Genomic DNA, 20,451 nt, shown 5'->3' with positions numbered 1-20,451 from the left:
AGGCAGGAAGAGTAAAACTCTCAGGAGCACAGATAAATCTTGCCTTGCTTCAAGCTGTGCCATGCAGTCCTTTGGGGGTTGGCTAAGCAGAGCTGTTTTGATAAATAGTGCCTGGATTGTGGTGGTAGTTTGTTTTCTATGCTTTTTTCCAGCCTTGTTTTTCTTTGGGTTGTGGTGTATAGGCTCCCTCAGCCTGAGCCATGTCAGGGATGTCATACCACAGTAGAAGTAGCTCACAACTTTCAATCATTTTCTTTAATGCCTCAGCAGAGATGGAGTTTTAAATATTTTCCTTTGGCTAGAAGCTTTCCTCAGAGAGGTGGGTGAATGTATTCGCACTGCAGACACTGATGGAATCAAGCCAATACTTTGCATTCCATTTTGTATCTGATGACCTATAGCACTAAATTAGCATGACTAGATTAATAATATCCAAGTGAATTATGATATACAGTTTCACAGGTGAGGGAACTGAGGTTCATTACATTGCCTGTACTTGTGATTTAAACAGCAATGGACCTCGTGGTCTGTAAAGGGTCCCGTCAACTGGGCCATAGCCAAGAGGTTTTGAAAAGCTTTGGCAGATTTCCTGACCTGCCAGTTCTCAGTCTTAATCATGGGATCCCATGTCATCAGTACAGTGTATCTGCTTCTATGCTAAGTTAAATAAAATGCAAATCAGACCCCCCTATGCCTTTCACTTCTTCCACTCTGTTTTCATCATTTTTTAAAGCAGAGAAAGTAAACAATTAAAACCAGTGTTCTGTGTGTGGCTCTCTCATTCTGTACCTTCGCTCTGTGTGAGTATCTCTTGATATTCTTTATTCAGGGACACACTGCTAGACAGTTTACCTTTACATCTATAAATAATACTGCTCCTATTACATGGTGAGCATCCCAGAAACTTTCCCTCTGTACTTACACACATACTTAATTTTAATCAGGAATGTACCAGTTCAGAGAACCGGTAAATATTTTTAGGATTGAGTCAGGATAAACTGTAGCCTGATAAGTGTGACAAGGATGAGTGGGTTAATTTGTATTGCTCTATAACTTCCATAAGGGTAGATCCCTGGGGTATGATCCACCAGTGAAAGAACGTTTTGAAGATGTAGTGTATAACCTGATGCCTGTGAGGATGTCTTTGGCAAACCTGACAGAACTAGAATTCAGCTCATGCATTTTATGCAAAGCTAAGTTGAATTAATCTCTCTCTAATGCATATTTAAATTAGATGTCTTTTTTATTTTATTCTACATTCCACCAGATGATTTAAAAAATGGGCTCTGCTCCATTGGTGTAGCTTCCTACAACTGCTCATTCATGTAGTATACTCCCGATGCTCTAAAATCAACCATATGATCTAAACAAAAGTGACTGAGTGAAGAGGCCTCTTAAGTCAGCTCATGAGTCGTCAAAGAAAGGTCATTTCACATAATATGTGGGCCTCCTTAACATGGGGGCGTGAGTCCCAAGAAGAGAAGAGCAGGAAATAGGCTCCAGTACTCTCTTGCCTCTTCAGACTGTGAGATCCAGCAGCAAATCCAAAATTTGTCTCATCCCTTTGGTGTGAAAATGCAGTCTTTGTGAATCACTAGGCCCACACTGGAATAGGCAATGATGTGGGAGATTTAGCCTAATCCTAAATACACATATCTGCGGCATTAGGAGTTCTCAGGAAGATTGAGTAGACAAGTTTCATTTATAGAATGTTCTGCTGAACAATTAGTAGCATGGCCTCTCCCAGGCCCAGATCTTCTCATTCTTATCTGCTGTACCAAGGCTGGGCCCAGCACCCCTGGCCATTGCTCGTTCTCCAGAGGCACTTGGTGTTTCTCACTCTGTTTCTCATTCATATTCTGGTGGGATGCTTTGGCTCTGTGCCCCACTGAATTCAAACAGCAGCATATAACATTGCTGTTAACGAACAAGAGCCTCGTGCAGTGGCTGGATCAAAGCTAGGAAAGACAGACGGTGTGGGAAAAGTCATAAATATTTCCCTTCTGCACTAACTCCTGTCCCTTATTTCTGCCCTCAAAGGAAGGGCAAGTGCCAGACATTGGCGGTTTACTACCATTTTGCTTTCTAATGCAAAACATGCTGTAGTGTTTCAGATTCCCTTTCTCTGCCTATTTCTGCTTCTGTTACATCCCCAAGCTTTCCTTGTACCCCTAATTGCTGACTTCTGAACGTCACAATGTAAATAGCTTTTGAGCCTTGGTCTTTGATGCTGTTACTTTCAGTATTTAGAACTTAGGGGAAATAGAGCAATTTTTAGCAAACAGCCATGATAGAAATATGCCCCCTACAGTGTCTGATCCTAGATGAAAGTTCTAACATTGTAATGTAGTTAGGGACCTGATGCATGTGACCAGACTGTATGACTTCAATTTAGACTTCACTGTTCTGCCACTTAAATACTCTCTGGAGCAGCTATGTATATTTGAGCTGGCTTCCAAGGATCATGATGCAAAAATTGAGATGAAGTGAGGGGGACTTCATGTGATTAGGGGATTCTTGATTCATTGAGGGGGGGAAGCAGTAACATAACTAAACATCCAAATAAATCAGTCAGGGTGCACAGGTGAGAGTATGCAGTCTGACTGTGTGTCCTTGTTCCCCAAGATTCTCCATGCTGAGCGTGGAGTTTGACTACATGTGCCAGTATGACTATGTGGAGGTCCGTGATGGGGACAATTTGGACAGCCGAATAATTAAGAAATTCTGTGGAAATGAGAGGCCGCCTCCCATCCGAAGCACTGGATCTTCACTCCATGTCCTCTTCCAGTCTGATGGATCCAAGAACTTTGATGGATTTTATGCTGTCTTTGAAGAAATTACAGGTAAAATAACCCAAAAGTGGAACATGCCACTCATTCTAATTAATTCAATTTCACTAATGTCTCTCCCTGTTTTGCCTCATTAAAAGCTTTCATGCTGTGTTGCCAACAGCAACTTACACAACGTCAGTGCAGGGAAGATTCAAAAGCCGTCAGATGTCATGTGAATGGGAGGCTCTTCTAACAAAGACTGAATTCCTTCTACCTGTGTGAGGAATAAGCACATCAGCCAGCACAGAAAAGCTGCTGTTTTGTGAGACTTTTCTGTTTAAATCTGAGAACTAAGAGCACAGAAGGAAATAGAGGAAGGGGCATGTGTATCTGCAATTGCAGAATTGCTCAATGCTGTGTGCAGGAGCAGGGTCACTGTCTCAATGAGCAAAAACCTAATGCAAAGCCTCAAAATTAGTTCAGTGAAAATGCCCTGATGTGACTCTTGTGTTGGCTTATGAATCATACTATTAGGGTTTAAAAAAAAAAGTGTGTACAAAGGACAGATTATTTTCTTCAAGAAAAAAAAGAGGCATTTCCCATTCTGTGATGAACTCAGTGTTATGAATGACAGAAGCAGGGCTCCAGAATTCCTGTGTTTTTGTTAGTACTCAGTGCTTGAGTCCCCCACACTGCTTTCCGTTGTTTCTTTCTGGCTGCAAAATAACATTGAAAGTGTAGCTGGCTCCTCATTTTGCCATTGCATTTGAAGCAGCCTCTACGCTCTTCCTGGATCTTCCTTGTTTAGCTATGTAGGGAATTTTGGTCAAATCTATCCACAGTACTCCTGGCACAGAAGGCTAATCAGTGTGCTGCTTTGCTATAGATAAACCCTGCAGGATCTATGACTCACCAAAACTTGCCTTCCGCACACCCTGGTGACCCGCACTTCATGAGGTCATGCAGGGGTATACCTGGCTCAGGAAGTTTAGTTATTTTGTATAATCCTTATATAAATACACAAAGCTACAGTGGATCAGCTGTTAACAATGATCAGGGGTGTAACTAGCAATCTGAAATGTGCATACTGCTAGATGCAGTGCCTATGCCATTTCTTAGCCTGCCTTGTTCTTCGAATGTTACCTTTAGTACCTGTTAGTAACATAGCAGGAGCAGTTAGCTATTGATGTTTCGCCTGGGCTTACAGCAGGAGAGGTGATATAGAACAAATGAATGTGGTGTGGGCTATGTTGCATAAGGGCTGCCTACACTCAGGGAACTAACATTTTCCATATGGTGCAAGCTGAATTGATTCTGTTTTCTCTGCCCAGCAGGGAACACTTGGTATTCAAATACTGTTGAGCACTTTATTTCCGCCCCATTTTTAGTGGTAATTATTCTGAGGCTGGGTGGCTGCAAGTGTGGTAATCCACACAGAGCACGTTGCAAAGGGCTTCTTAGAGTTTGCGAGGAGGTCTTATTGTGCACTTTATTATGAAGCTGTTCTGGCCTAATGTGTAGCTGCAGTGAAAGGCTTTTAAAACACTCCTAGTGTCTTTTTATGTGAAGCATTAACCTGGCCAGCAGGACAGTTTAGGAGAAGAATATGGTGTGCATGGGGCAGCGTACAATTGAAAGCAGGGGCAGCACAGGATCGGAAGCTCTGGCAGCACATTACAAACTGAAGCATTTCCCCTGAAATTTCCCTCTGTGCGCAGCACTGTGGAAAAGCCGAGGTCTCCGGAACAGGTTGCACGGGACTTGCTAGAGCAATTCCCTGTGCTGCAGGTGAGAGCAAGAGCGCTTGTGCTTACAGGATGTGGACCAGGCCATGGAGGTGATTTGATGTCCCCAGCACCTTAGTGGTGTAATGGAGAGGACTGAAGAAGCATCTTGTGCTGTCAGAACTGAATTCCTTCCCTTTCTGTCTTCCTTTCCTCTGAGCTCTGTGCTGGCTTATAAGTCACAGCTTGCTGAAGCAGTGGCACTGACTGCACAGAGGTCACTGGTTCAACTGCCAGAAAGGTTTTGATTGATACAATATAAGCTGCAAAGCCTAATTCCCCTTTAGGAAAGGTCACTGCATGTGTAGTTATTAAAGGATGAAACCACACAGCCTGCTGCGCTGTCTGGTCTGGAAGCAGGCATTAGGTTCCATCCCATGCCAAGTGTCAAATGGGAACCAGTAACTGGCATGAGTGACTAGAATTTACTCAACAGACTTCAGATGAGAAGGATGGGAGGCCAGATGGGGAGGCATCAGGGTCTTTTAGGGATCTGGATATGCTGGATCTAGTTAGATGAAAGCCTGTTATTGAATTTCAATAATGCTTTACTTTCTCTCCCCCCAAGCTAGTGATCTGTGACACAACAGAGGGGCTTTAACCTTTTGTAGTACTGTCCCATGTTGCTTGACTGAAGCCAGGAAATCAAGACTCTTTAAAAAAAAGAAAAATATGTAGTGTTCTTGAGTGTCAGGCATTTTCAAGGACAGTATCTGGCACTTACCCTTGTTCACTTGACATACTTACTTTTACAGAATCATGAGACAAAGCTGGGGCAAGGACAAAGCTGAAAGTTCACTGGTTTCAAACCAGTGAGTACAAAATATCAGTCTGTACAGGCTCTTCTGCTTCTCCTTCCCTTTCTCAGTGATATTTTATGTTAGTTGGATACAGTACAATTGCCACATATACATTCCTTTTAACGAATGAATTACTGTCCTTAGTCAGACCTTAGTCTTCAATGAGACCTGGAAGATACTCATTGCCCAGCTATGTATGAATTGCTGTTACATCACCACATGAAACCTCCAGAGAAATCCATATGTGGCATCTATATATTTCTTGCCTCTTGCCATCTGGATATAAGAGACTGAGAGATTATGCTTCAAGTGAAGTCTTTGCAAGGAAAACTGCTGATTCTGATATCTGTCATTCTGGACTGCAGCAGAGAGAATTCTTTAAATGCAATAGTTCACAACCTCACCATAGGTCCCTCAGGGTGGGTTGCTCGTGGTTGCAACATTCAACGGCTGGTACAGAGATGCATATTTCTGTTATAACCAAAGTAATCAGTGTATTTAGTGTGGAAGGACTGAACTCAACTTCTGGAATGGATCCAGATGTGAACTTTGCTGCAGCGTCTTGTTTTGTTAAGATGGACTTGAAGCAGAGCATCAGATCCTGAACTCCTCAGGTGTTGGAGTTACTTGAATCTTAAACTGGATCCAAATCTTGAGATTTTTGACTCTACTTTCTGTCTGCTAAACCCCATACTCAGTTTGGAAAATAATCTAAGTGGAAATGATTTCTTTGTATTTTTGAGAGTAAATTGTTCTTCTCACTCATCTCCCCTTAGACTAGGCACAGAAAAAAGCATGTATGTTATTGCACAGTGGAATTTGCTGATATTAAATGGCGCAATTACACATTCTGATATTAATTTATGCTAATATGTACAGTTTGATGTGTATCACTGCTAGATTTGTGGTGTGCAAGAGCTTCCCTGGCAGACTTAGGGTCATTGTGACCATTCAGAGCTTCCTGATCCCAACACCAAAGAAGTAATCTTCAGGGGCAAAGCAACTCCCAAAGTCTGGGATGACAAGATCCAAGACCCAAAGAACCCACCAGAACCATGGATCCCAGAACTTATCCCTAAACTCTGGGATGAATGGCAGGAGAAATGTAGGCTGATATTAAACTTTAATTTAGGCTAAGCTCTAAACACTGTTGGAACTTGCTGTAAATTATTTTTCTCCCACAAACCTTTCTCACCACTTGACTACAGTTGAAGGAAAATGGTAAGAGTAAGTGATGAATGCTGGGAAAAGAACTGCCCATCCCTATAAGATCCCCTCTCCAGCAAGTAAGAAAGAAGAGCAGAAGACTTTTTGACACGCGTTAGGCCCTTTATTGTGTCTTCCTAACTTTTAACCAGCATATGTAATTTACCCCAAGACACAACCATCGTGAGAAAAAATAGATAGGATGCCCATCTTATGAGAGACCATGAACGTTCTTGCTTTTCTTTTATAGCTTGTTCTTCGTCTCCATGTCTTCATGATGGAACGTGCATTCTAGACAAAAGTGGTACCTACAAGTGTGCCTGTCTGGCTGGCTATACAGGGAATCGCTGTGAAAACTGTGAGTACAGGCACTGTGTGTATGACCAGCCTCCAGGGTTGTCACTGATGCAGGCCATTAATTGTTAGGAGTGTCATTGATATGTAGGTTAGGTCTGTCCCAGTGCCAGAGAATGCACTCAGCTTCTTGTGGCATTTTTTAAGGCATGTTGCTTGCAGTTTATGAAGATTACTACTAAATAGTTCTGGAGCTTTATATCTATGTGTAAAAAGGTAAAACAGAATTGGAGCTGGGAGACAGTACACAAGGAAACCTGTAATGGACTAGCCTTATCAGACAGAGATATACCTGCCTGCTATTTTCCACTGTGTGGATCAGCTGTTCTCTTCTCAAACTACATACGCCAGCTAAGCTCTGCACTTGATGCTCTAGCCAGAGCCAGTCCTAGGAGGTTTGTCTTCCCTCACAGCCATCTGAAAGGTAGAGTTCTGGCACCATGAATGACAGAGACTTGGGATCAAAACAAATGAAAAAGGGCCAATTCTGTCCATATCTGTGTTGGTGGTCCTCACTGTACGTATAGTCATATACCTGGTTTTGTCCTGCCAAGTGAATTGTAAAATAACTGGGTTCAAATGAGTTCAAATCAATTGTCTGTCCTAGTGATTTAATTCTTCATGCTTGAGCAAATGTCTTCATCTAACAGGGCTTGAAAGAGCAAGAAGGAGTAGGAATTGCGGAATATATGCTATCATAAAGGCTGTATCATCTCTACTAGCTGAAAAGAGCACTGTGCAATATTTAAAGTCACTGAGCTAGAGATCCAGCTGACTCTGGAGGATTTCAGTGATACTAGTGAAATCCACTTGGGATCATATTTGGCCCAAGACAGAAAGCATGGCTTACTGTGCCCTGCCGTGGCATTACTCCAGCCATAAGGCACACAATGCCTTGCCTGCTTCCAGAGTTTTCAGTTCTATGTCAGAGCAGCCAATATACACCAAACCTCACTACTTCAAAATCTTTTCCCCACGTGTGCCATTGCCAGGAGTGGATTTCTCTCCTGGAATTGCTTTTACTTCATCAGGGGAGTTAAATCATAGTGACATGGTACCTCCTTGCAGGGGTGATTTTGAGATAAAAGACCTTTCGATTTCTACAGATCCAGAAGTAGCTCATAAGACTTGACTTTTCTCCTGGCAGACCAGAGGAGAGGTAGTTTTACATTTTCTGTAAGTCTGAAAAGGTTTTGGTGCTGAACAGCATGCCACATTCTGCCAGATTGCATAGATTCCTGGTATGTTTTCTGTGGGGAGGGGCTTGCTGAAAATTGAGGGTTCCTGACCTCAGGGCCAATGTGGCTGGCTCTTCTGCTAACAGCCTCTTTCCTCTGAGTAGTTGTTTGTCAGGTCACTTAGAGACTGGAAACTCCCAAGCTCATTGCAACTGCTCAGTGAGATTAGTTCCATTCCTGTCTTGAGGAGAGAGTTAAAAAAAGGAAAAGATTCCTGTCTGGTTTAGAACCAACCTGAATTTCAAATTAATTAAATTTCCAGCAAACCTCAACCCTAGTTTTGGCAGGCCTTACACTACAGTCAAGGCAAGAAATGAAGCTTACGTTCTTTTACAAGTTTTCTTTTGTAATTCCAGTGTAGAAACCTCACCCATGCAACACACACAGCAAACAACAGAGGAGTTAGTCGATAAACACTAGGAAGAGATTTCTGTCTTATTGTAAACAATGAAGGGTGTAGGTAGTAACAGAATAAAAGGGAGGAGACACTTAAAAATATATACAGTAAGTTTTTTAACTTGACAGAAATCCTGTAGTTTGATTTGTGAAGGAGCAGCTTAGGTGGATAAAATACTGTTACTTTATGATGTTTGCAACTGTATGCTTGCCTTTTGCTTATGCTAGGAAGTATTTTTTCCAGCACCTATATTGCTGCCTTCCATAACATAAAGGTTGACTTTTTTTCTTCTATGTGAGTAGCAAACCTCACACTGGGAAAACATCATAGCAAGTCTCTGTTCTCTCTGTCTTCAAAGAAGTTTTTTCTTAAGATATTTCCTTCAGTTTTGCCAAAACTTATCCTAAGTATTTTCCAGTGTTTAGGGGAAAAAAGGCAGAAAATTAAAGTTTGATTTGTTTTTTAAGAGCAAAAGGAAGAACTGGAAAAAATATCTGTGGCTGTAATTCTTTACAAATTAGTCATGTAGTTTCCTGAACAGCACTGCAGTTTAAATGTTAAAGGGAGATTGTGTCATGCTCAGAATCTTTCTGTCTGTTAGGTCTTGCAGGAACAGTGCTGTCTTGTGAGGTGGAGCCAAGGGAAGTGAATTTATTTCTGCAGAAAACAATCATAAAATGTTCCATTTTGGAATATTGAATATGACTTTGGACACTATGAGGCTGATTCTTTCAGTCTGGTTTTCTTGGAGGAAGTCAGATGCAATCCCATTAAAGTCAATGGATTTATGTTGATGAAAAATAGGTATAAAAGAGAAGAAAATTAGAGCCCCTTAATGTTAAGAGCGTGTAGAAGATTTGAGGTGGTGCAACAGAAGGTATCCAGAGAGGTATGAGGGTTTTAAAGAAATCCAGGGATCATACTTCAGAGGAAAGGAGACTGAGGGATTATCTTACTAGGGAATAAGTTAAGGCCAAATTAAACAAATTCAGCAATGGACATTTCATGACAGAATCAGAAATCTCTAAGTCCCTCACCATCCCAATGCAGCTGTTTCTTTTTGTCTGTTACCAAGTTTAGTTTTAAAGATGTGGGAGTCATTACTGGAATTACAGAAATCACCCTAATGAGATAAACTGCAAGGAACCTTTTTTTTCCTCTGTTAAACTAAATTCCATCTATTTAACAGCATGATCAACATTGGTCAAGCTGCTTTCCTGGGGTACTATTCAACCCTAATTGCTCTGTCAGTTACAATTTGCAATATTAATAAAATAATTAAAGGCACAGGTTGTGTATAACTAGCAGTCTCTTTTCTCTTCTACTATGGCAGCCAGGAAATTGTCTTTTTGTTTACAGTTTGAGGGGCTAATATAGTGATTTAAAGGCTTCAACAGCATGAAGTGAAATGCAAGCATGTATCTTTCAAACAGCTGGTAATATTTCAATCAGTCCTGTTTCAGGGCAAGAAATATTTTATCTAAATATGTCTGATTTCACTCCAGACACTCTTAAAAATAATCTATATAAAATTGTAAAACAAATGCTGACCAATAGAGTGAGATCTTTCCTTCTTTCTTCTGCCCTAAAACACAATAAAGACAAGTCCTAGAGACCAGCAACAAATACTTTCTTACACATAAGCATGCTTTGTTACGATGATACAGTAAGTAGAGAAAACTAATTCCTATTTTAAATACTTGGGTTTCTTTCCGATCTTAAACTGAATTTGTAGTATACCTGCATATCCCTCCCAGTGACCCCTTAGCCATGCTGACATGACTGAGGTCAAACTCGGGCTTTTCTGTCTGACCTTTGTGGATTTTAATGCAAATAATCCTGCAGTCAGAGGCATTAAAAGAAAAACCAAAACCAGATCATCTTGTTCTTTTAGCCTGCAATACCCTGAAACAGAGCAGCAACTTCCCCAAAAGATGCACATTAGGGAAAAAAATAACTGACTAGTGGCCTCATCCTGGTGCTCTGCATGCTAAAAAGCATCCACTCAAGTATCAGACTGTCAATGACTCTGTACAGCATGACAACTACTTGTTCAACTCAAACGAAGAAAGGTCTTTTCCAAAGTCCCAGTGTTGAGTTTGCCTGCTGAAGATGCAGCTGTAGAGACAGTACTGCTGGTACCCCATGGCAAATGATCTCCCCCTCTGCTTGTCCTCCTCCTAGGACGGGGTGTTCTGACTCAGGAGTCCTCCCAGGGCTTGCTGGCCCCAAAGCAAGAGACCTTGACCTCATCCTGCCCTGAAATTTCCTGTTACCTTTATTTCAAACAAAGCCAGGCGAACTAGAGTTCCTACGCAAATAAGAGGAACTTGTGCTGAATGGGGAATTCAGGGCTCAGATTCGATTTCCATTTTTATTCTGTTTCTCGCTCCTGTCTGCCAAGAAGAGGGTTGTTCTGCATCCTAATGAAGGGACTGACTAAACTGCATAAACTAACTCCTTGCTGTAGCCTTTGATGTTGCTAGGGCTGGCCTTATTATGTTCCAACAGGCCTCTGAATATAGCTTTCAGGCCCTTCCCCACTGCTGATATAATCCCCTTCTATCCTTCTTGGCCCCATACAACTGTAACTTGGACTGGTTCTTAGGGATGCCCTCGCCCTTAACGGACTGACTGACTGATATTTAAGATAGGGAGAAAGCATTAACACTCTCCCACCCCCTGCCTTGTTCTGCTGTGGAAGAAATGAGCCCAGCTGTCAGTGCTTGGCATAGGCTAGACAGAGTTTTAATCCCAGCAGAGTCTAGGATGAGGCACTGGGTAAAGGTTCTGGACATTAAACCTAGTTTTCTTGCCTAACCATGGACATGTAATGCAGAGTCTTCTAAGGGAACACTTGGAGTTTTTTAAAATTTTGCCAGAAAGATTCTCAGGAATAGGTTTCAAGGAGTGCCATAATCACCGTCTATAAGCACAGGTATGTATTGTGCCATTTGCAGCCCACATGTGTTAGACCATGCCTATGCTGCATGATTACAGTGGAGAACTTCAGGTATAACCAAATGCCCCTGAGCCCTTTCTTGCCACTCTGGCCTGGAAATCAGTCCTATTCTGGTTAGGGAAAATGTTCCAAAAAGAAATATGACTTAATTTCCCTACTTTTAGCCCTGCTGTTGTTTGTTGAGTTTTGCTTATTTTTTCCAGTGGAAAATAGCTAATTACAGCTTTTTTAAAGGGACGGAGTTCTTCCCCACTTGTGTCAAGGTGGCTTTTTTGGTGGCTATGTCAAATAGATGAGATTGATGCCACTCTTTCTCCGTCACATTTCTACTATCCTCCCTATAATCTTTTGTGTATAGGGTGGGAAGTAAGAACCCAACTCCTGCTGCTGCCAAAGCACATATATACCTGGAGCTGCTAAGGAGTAAAGGCTAGTGGCCTTTTTTCACTATCACAATCCAATCTGCCTGCCAAGGCAGGCAATCACCTGCCTTGAGACCCACACACTAGCAAAAACCTTTAACTGGAATGTGGCAGTTCTCAGGTTTTGCAGACCCATTAGAGGTTACAGGCTAAAGCTTAATCCAGCACCATCCTTTAGCCTGTGATACAGCAACCCTGTAGTGTGAACACAGGCAGGAAGCTCTCAGAGGTGGCTTGTTCTCCAGAACCTTCTTGGGACTCCCTCTGAGAGGCAACATAGTATCGCTACTTGTGCCTTGAGCACTATTACTTGGTTAAACTGCTCTTTATGGGCAAGACTGTTCAGAAGGACAGTTAGTTCAGACAGGGTGAGATAATCCTGCAGTGAAGACATGGCCAGTGCAGTCATACGGGATGCTTCATTGACCCACATTTCTCTGCAAAGCCAGGTAAGATAATAGTACTGCAGTCCTCAGAGAGGTTTTTAATAAGTCACCTTCAGAGTGCAGTTCTGGTGGTATAATGCCCTCTTTTGTTCCCCTGAGCTGGTCAGAAGAACATTGTGATGCTGGCTAGATGTTTGCTAGGATGTTATCCTTGCTCCCCCTTACTGCTCCACAGTGTACTCCTTTCCAGGAGAATCATGTGTTTACGAGGGCAAGGTGTGTATTGTTTAGTGCCTAGCGTGTGATTTTGAAGGGCTTGTCTTGAGATGGAGGTAGCAATTTCTGCTCCCAGTTTTCACTTCAAGTGTGTTTCCTGGAGGTTTCTCCCTTGGTTAGAAGGATGCTGGAACTGTTCACACAGCAACTGCCAAACCACCAAACATTATGTCTGGTGCTTTAAGGTAACCTAAAATCAATTTTGGGTTGTCTTAATTCACCGAGTGATAAACTAAAGCTGTTCAGCTCCTGTTACACAAACAGCCAAGAAGCACCCATAGGAGGACAGAAACACCTAAGAGAAAAATGAGGTTGATGGCTGAGGATGGAAATTGCTACAAACATCTGAATCAATCACCAAACAATTGCTGCTTGTGAATCAGCCTGCAGAGAACTGGTCCCTAGGACTGCTCTTTCCTTCAGCTCTGTCAATACGACTGTTGGATTGGGCAAGTCATGCAGTCTCTGGGAGGAAGTTGCTCATACCATTTAGCAGTGTTTGATCTCATAATATTTTTATAGTGTTTTGAAACTCCAGTGAGTAAATGTAGCTGACAGCAAGGCTGAAAGAGACAGGACATCTGTCTGCTTTATTGACAACTCCTCTTGTCCCTTTGTTATTTTCTCAGTGTCTATTAACTAGACAGTTTTTTTAGTTTTTCAGAAAGTGAAATGTGTCTGGTAAAACCCCATAGTATTCTGCCCAGAGCATAGCCCCAGACATTGCTATCATCTAAATATATCAGAAATTGTCTCTTTGTTAACGTAATCCATCCAAGGATAGGCTTGCCATAGGAAAAGAGGTGTATTTCTAAACCACATTAAATGGATTCATAGGGAATCTCCACTTGCCCCACTCCAAAACGATCCCGAGCTTTTTCCTCAGTCTGCTAACATGCCTTAGAGATAAAACCATCCACAGCAGTCTCCCTGGTATGACTTGCCATGTAGAAGGATGAATCAGTATTGCAGGAGGACAGGTTGGACCAATCTACATTCCAGGTACTCTTGGATGGGACAAAGATACTTTTACCTGTCATTTCATCACTGAATCACTTAGGAGACTAAGTCTTCCTGACAGATCTGCTCTAATGTATGGCATAAATCAGCACTTCAGCACAGAATAACTGCATGCAGGCCAAAAAAATAGTCTGCTCCACTGGCACACTTTAGGCTCACCCCCACCTTTTGCAAAGGTCACAGACGACAGGGGGCTGGTATACAGTTGTAAGTTATTGATGGAGATGTTTTCTGCCTCCTAGCCAGGGGGGTGGGAGATGTATCTTTTGATTTCTTTGGAGCTAGAAAAATGAGAAGGGCCCGGAGTAGCTTGTAGATTTGGGGTCACTGCCTCTATACCACTCCTTGTCCTCTCTGAAGACTACTGATACACTGTTCGTAGCTTCTTGGGTGCAAGCATACAGACTGCATGTTCTTGCAGTGCTTTGGGGTAACCTTAAAGCTACTTTGAAAGTTTGCTGTAATAACCAGTATTCTTAAATGCTGACGGTTTCATTCTTTTCCCCTGCAAAGTTCATTCAAAGGCTTCATTCCTCCTTGAGGATTTTACAAGCATCTCTGAGGCAAGCTACCTTACACACTTCCCTTTGTTGCACTCATGGGCATGATTTCACTGTCTTGCAGGCTGTTTGCAGCTGATACAAAACACTGCCAAGGCAGAATGGCCCCAGGCGATAGGAATGAGGACACAAACAACCAGGCAGTATCCCTGCACTTGCTTTTTCTTATGGCTCCCATACTCCTCTTTGGTTTCTTCAAGAACTCAGGAACTGCATTTCACAGCCAACCAAATTGCCCTGCTACTTCCTTAGTACTCTCCTGCTTTTTAGTTCCCTTCATTTTCTTTTTCCCAACACTCTCATCTCAACACTTGGTAATTTCTCTCTCTTTTTCTTAAACAGGCAATGCCAGATCTTCCCTTCTGTCTGAAATCCAGCTCAGATCCCTGCAAAAGGCTGAATAAACTATTCTGTCAGCTGTGCTAGGGTGAATCTGTATCATTAAATGGTGTTTTCCTGTTACAGTTAATGCACATTCACAAACATTGTTTCAAAGCAATATGCATTTCTTTAGACTGTCTTTCTCATCCAGCATTGCTTGGGCTTGTCCCTGTTTAGCTGGAAAGCTGACATCTCCAAAATTAAACACCTCAAGATGATTTACTCTCCTTCATAATTTGGTATAATAATGAGCATATCAGTTTCTCTGTTGCCCTACAATCTTCCCCCTGAGCAGATAGTGCTCTCCTCTGCAGTGTGATATTGTGATGTTTTCCAAGGGACACACTGGGGAACTTATTCTAAATATTAGTTCTTGCCACTGATTGAGAAAGTGAATGTTGAGGATCATTAGGATTTCACTCACTCCAGTATCCCATGCACAAACAGGTCCAGTTGTGTAATTAAATAGGCCATCCAAGTACCAGAAAGGTTGTATCCAGAGACACAGCTTTCTAAGGGCTAAGAACAATGCTGATAAAGATCAAGTGGCTAATTGTAAGCAACAACCTCCAAATTGCCTCCAGATGAATAAATCACAGTGGGTGATCCAAGCATATTTTCACATGGATACAGTCTCATTCACAGAAGCAGGGAGCTGGAAAACATCAGGGGTGAGTTCCAATTGGCTGGAAGGGAATGAAAAGATTTGGATTTCAGTAGGGATTATGTCATAGTTTTGTGTAATTATTCCTAGCTGGTGGAACCACTGCAAAAGCAAAGAGGCCCAGAGAACAGGACTGGAAGTCTACTATCTCTGCTACTTGGGGTTGGCTGATCGATCAGCTGCTTTTGTTATGATTTCCTTTAACATTTCCAGGATTAATATGAGGACTGGCAAAATGCAACAATGAGAGGAGATTTGAACTTCCAGGACTCTTTCATGGGGGATAAATTAAGGCTAAAAATCTTCGTGGTGAATTGTCTGTCCCAGCATTTCTGCCTGAGGTTGGCTGGAGCTGGGCATGGAGCTGAGAGAATGTGTCTTGGGGCATCACGAGAGGCACAAAGGAGGGTGGAGAGTTTCCTCTCTGTTGAAACACAAGTGAGTGAGGGCAGAAATAGTTTATCCAAAATCCTCCCTTGCTAGTAGCCTGAATGAAAGCTACTGCAATGAAGGGGGGGGAGGGGGCACTTTTGGGGAATAATCCTTGTTACCCCTCCAGGACTTGTATTTGATACTGAAAGTGAGTGCCTAAGTGACATTTAGGCAGCTATTTGCTCTTTTAGCTACTGAAATCACCATGACATGGGCACCTTTGTGGAGCTGGCTGTTAGTATCTTAGCCTTGCCAGCTAGAAGTGCCTGTGATAACATAGAGGTTGGAGGTCCCTCTGAGACCCCCGCCTAAAGCCTCACCCACTCATTGCTGAGTCTGTGGTGACAGGCATGATCAAGCAGAGCAGCACTGCTTGGGTGTGTGGCTGTAGCTGTTCAGAGCATTTCTTGTTCTTCAAGGTCCAAGAGCCTCCTTGTTCCAGAAAACACTGTCATCACTGTGACCACCTTTTTATCACAGCGGTTTCCTTGCCCTTTCCTGTACAGAATCTGCTGCAGTGTTTGCATGTATTTGTTCTCTGCTTTGAGAGTCTTGCTTTAAAAAAAATAACTTTCAACCCAATCCCTAGCACTCTTGGCTTTTCCTTGTTCACCCCCTTCTAATTTCTGGTTGTAAAATTTGCAACCACACTCTTTTTTCACCTCAATGCAGAGCCTGTCAGCTCCAAAAAGTAAAAGTTCTGAGGGGCAACAAAGAAGACAGGCAAGCATGCTAGACATCACCAGCCCCCTTCAGACATGGCCCGTGTAAACACACACCACCCCCGGAAAGCATTTTCTTCAGGAAGTCCTGACCAAGACTACCTGTCCTCCAAAGTGGTTCAGCTCCCAGCAGTCTGTTCCTGCTGTGGGGAAGAATGATGATCACATAGCAAAGCTAATGCCATCGAGCCTCTCTGGCTCTCATTCACATCCAGCTCTTGCCAGGGTCTGAAGGAGAACAGCTGTGCTGCTTCTCAGTGTGTGGCTTTCCAGTCAGCAGCGCTCTCCAGTGCAGGAGAGGTGGGAGGTTCAGGGAGGTGGTGGCAAGAAGGTTAACATCCTTATGGTGGATCCTGCAGTGTTTGCTACCATTTATTCAGGAGAGCTTGAGCTCAGAGTTGATCTTGAGAGCAGCATCAGAAGATGCCAGGCTGTTTCCTGAGTGTAAGTACCATCACTGTGAATTGAGCTCCTTGTAGAAGCAAAGCCTGTGCTGAAATGATTGCAGGCTCAGAGAGAGTGTCAGCAGTGTCACAGAGAGAAAGACATTCCCACCACAACTTATGCAGCTTGCTTCTATGAGGCTGCAGGACCTCATGAATTCATTCTTGCTAACAGCAGACTTATGTTGTGCCCATGATCCCAGCATACAGAGAACCTTGAAGGCAGACAGGAGCCAGACAAGAACGCTGGGACTCCTAAAGCATAAGTCTGGAGTCAGGACTCCTGCCTCACAGTGTGTGTGACCTGTTACATCAAGGTCTGGCAGCCCTGCGCAGGGGAGAGTGCAGAGCCACCTGCCTCAGGATGGCAGGGTGGCCTGATGCCTTCTGATGCTGGTGGGCTATTTCATCAAATCCATTGCCAAACTCATATGCTTGCTTGAACGTCCTACTCACTGCTTATGAAAAGGAATAAAAAAGCAGTTCTCCTGAGCACTCTGAGCCACAACCTCCAGAGATCCCTCACCTCATTCCCTCCTCGAGGACACAGCCATTCCAAAAGCATTTTGACAGCCAATGTCCTTATGCTTTTGGCTAAAGTTAGTCTCCGTGGGCTTATGTGTTAGGCATTAACCATCTCTGGGCTGCTATGCCAAGCTGCAGAAGGATGATGTCTCAGGAGAGCCATCTGAATTCTCCCCCACATCCGTTCTTTTCTGCGAGCAAACCCTGTGAGAACCTGGGGTGTCCTCACCTTGTGGATGCACACTGGGGAGAGAAGGGATAAGTAGGAATAAATGGTATCAGAGATTTACATGGACTGACAGAGCTCATGGGCCAAGATAAAGAAATAAGCTCTGTTATGAGTGAAGACAACAAATTCTGTAAGTCTGAATTCAGAAAAGCTCTTTACTCATGGGGCTTTGCAAAGGGCATCACAATACCCAGCAGTAACTGCTAAGCTGTTCATGGCTAGTTCCCTCCTTAACTTCTGTGATTTCTGTTCAGGCACACTGAACTATCTGCTCCCATATGGCTCCATCACCTTTGTACAAATCACTGCTGCTAAGAATAATGTGTGGATTACATAATGGTATAATTATTTAATGCTGATTTCTGCACAAAGCTGGGTCAGGTTAAATGTAAAAGTAGTAAGAATATCAGGAGATGACAGGACTATTCCTAGCTCTGCCAGTCACTCACTGTTTGCCTTCAGGTAAATCACTTGATATCTCCGTGCTATAGCTTCCCCAGCAGTAAAATGCAGACAGACACCAATTTTATAAAAAAAACTTTGCAAATACAGAGATTATAAGCTTTAAGAATTGTTATATAATGATACTCAGGTAGTCATGTAATCAGACTTGCCCTCAAAACAAAAGTTAAGCCAAGAAAAAGAATTTGATCAAATCAGAGACTTGCAGGCCAAAAGTTGAACCTAATGGGATTTACCACTATTGACTTTAGTAGGCTTGGCCACAGTCAGTGCCTGCAAAAATCAGTGAGCTGCATGAAATGCATGTAGGTAGAGCTGGCTGGGAGTTTTCTGTTAGAATGGTTTCACAGCAGTAAATTTTCAAAAAAATTTATATTTTCTGCTGGAATTTTTTTTAATTATTATTTTCTTAATCAGAGAGAAAAAAAAAACGTCACTTCCACATACTCTGCATGTTATGCTTCCTCCAGCAACAGCATCTTGGAGCTGTGATTTCTGGGCCTTCCAGCTTCTCTGGCTCCAGAACACTTGCCAGCCACTTTCGTGGAGCCAGGAAATCCCAAAGCTCAGGATCCGAAATCCTGATGTTGAGGTTCCCGGCGCAGCATTTCTCTGGCTCAGGGGCTGCTGTGGCTTTTAGCAGCGTGCTGGGTCATGATAGCATTCACTGAAGAAAAAAGTGTCATTTAGGCTTTCTCCTGAGAAAATGTCCTCTTTCTGATGATAGTTATTTAAATTTCTTCAGTTTCAGCCTCTATCAGGCTTTCTCTGACAGTCATTAGACTGGTTTGGCTAGGATGGTGGCACCGGGGGTCCCAAGGCAAGTCCATAGCTCGTTCTTGCTGCAGAAGATATATGCTAGGATTTATAACAGCAAAAGCTGCTCTACTCCCCTACTTGTTACCAAGTGCAGTTTCTGTGGCCATTTTCAGTGTTTGGCCTCCACTGAGCATGCCAGCACACCTTATGCAAAAGCAATATTACAAGTACATAGAAAAATGTTCCTCAGAGCCACTACTAGAGAGTCAAAATGTGCTATATACATTAGCACTGGTCAGCCTGAAAGCCAAACTCTGACTTGGGGATATGCAACAAGGTAAATTTCTTTAGCAGTAGCAGTATTAAAAAATTCTGTAAGCAAATTAAGAACAAAACTCTATACAATTACAAGCTCTTGCACCTAATATTTCAGGGGGGGGATGAAAATGGAAATGTAAGCCTTTTATTAGTAACAGCAATGAGAAATGAGATTTATTTCAGGCATGCAATATATTATTGAAAGGTTGTGCAGAATTTAGAGATAATGTATGATATGTGTGAGGAGGTATGTATTATTTAACAAGCAAGTGGGTGAGAGGAAGCCAGCAGAAAAAAATGGTGTTCATTTAATGAAGGGACCCTGGGACAAAAACAAATTATTAATTCCATCAGGCAGGATTTGAAGGACATTGAAGAGAGAAAAGTGTAGCTCAAGAGATCATCTAATTTATCTCACTGGTGATAAAATGAGCATGAAAACTATTTCTAAATGGCAGATAATTCAGATCTGAGGAATGTCTCACATATAATTTAAAAGGGAGAGGAATTTGCACTGCTATTATTAATAATGGAACATTTTACTTAAAAATTCAGGAACTTACTGCTCCTCTAGTTTCTCAGATTGCAGAAAGTTGTCTGTGAAATGTGGAGCCATTTTAATGTTTCATATGGGACAGAAAAATTATTTTCTCTTTTCCAAGATGCCAAAGTAAGAGGCAAGAAGGGTAATAAGTTTTACTGGGAATGTGTGAGTTTGTTATATAGACATTGAGGCAGCTCAGGTTTTCTCTCTTTAACAACTGGGCTGTCACAATTGAGCATTTCTGCCAGAGGTGCCTGTAGCTACCTTGTCTTATACCTTCCTACTTTGCTTTCTTATAAACTGTACAGAGCTGTATCAGGCCAAAACTCACCTCAGACCCTAAAGTGACAAGGGTTACCTGTATAGATTAGTTGTGGAACTTCCCAGGAACAACATTGTGTAGCAAAATATGGAAAAATTAAAACAAAAAAAATCTCTCAGCTCATAATGGGCTTGCTAGTGCCTCCCTATTCTCCCCAAAGTCTGTTCTAGTTTATTTTTTAGATGGAGTTTCAATTTTCAAATGATGAGACTCATATGATTTCCACTTACATCCTACTATGCCTTTCAAACATTTGTCATAGAGACTTTTCTAGAATTTTTCTTGAGTAAGAATTCTCCTGTTCTTAATTTTATCCTGCCTGTATATAGCTCTTTATCTTCCTTTAAATGTTTTACTGTATCCTTTCTGGTTTTAGTTTTTAGATTATTGTAGTTTTTAGCTTTTGTGTGACCAGGGTACTCATTCTTAGCTCTTAGTCACTCTCAAGATTATATTTCCCTAACATTAGTTTCA

The 20,451-nt window shown here is 42.3% G+C and overlaps 1 protein-coding gene across 2 annotated transcripts in view; it reads left to right on the top strand.

Moving 5' to 3' along the window:
• The window catches only part of PAMR1 (peptidase domain containing associated with muscle regeneration 1), a 58,470-nt gene that overhangs the window by 22,126 nt on the left and 15,893 nt on the right, over window positions 1-20,451 (top strand). For both annotated transcript variants that reach the window (XM_052781871.1, XM_052781870.1), the window contains exons 5-6: window positions 2,626-2,843; window positions 6,812-6,919. In XM_052781871.1, the coding sequence (XP_052637831.1) occupies window positions 2,626-2,843; window positions 6,812-6,919 (326 nt within the window). The remainder of the gene's footprint in view (window positions 1-2,625; window positions 2,844-6,811; window positions 6,920-20,451) is intronic.

Source organism: Harpia harpyja, chromosome 3, assembly GCF_026419915.1.
Source record: "Harpia harpyja isolate bHarHar1 chromosome 3, bHarHar1 primary haplotype, whole genome shotgun sequence".
NCBI lineage: Eukaryota > Metazoa > Chordata > Aves > Accipitriformes > Accipitridae > Harpia > Harpia harpyja.
Note: the sequence above shows the minus strand (reverse complement) of the source record. Positions and strands in the feature narration are given on the sequence as shown.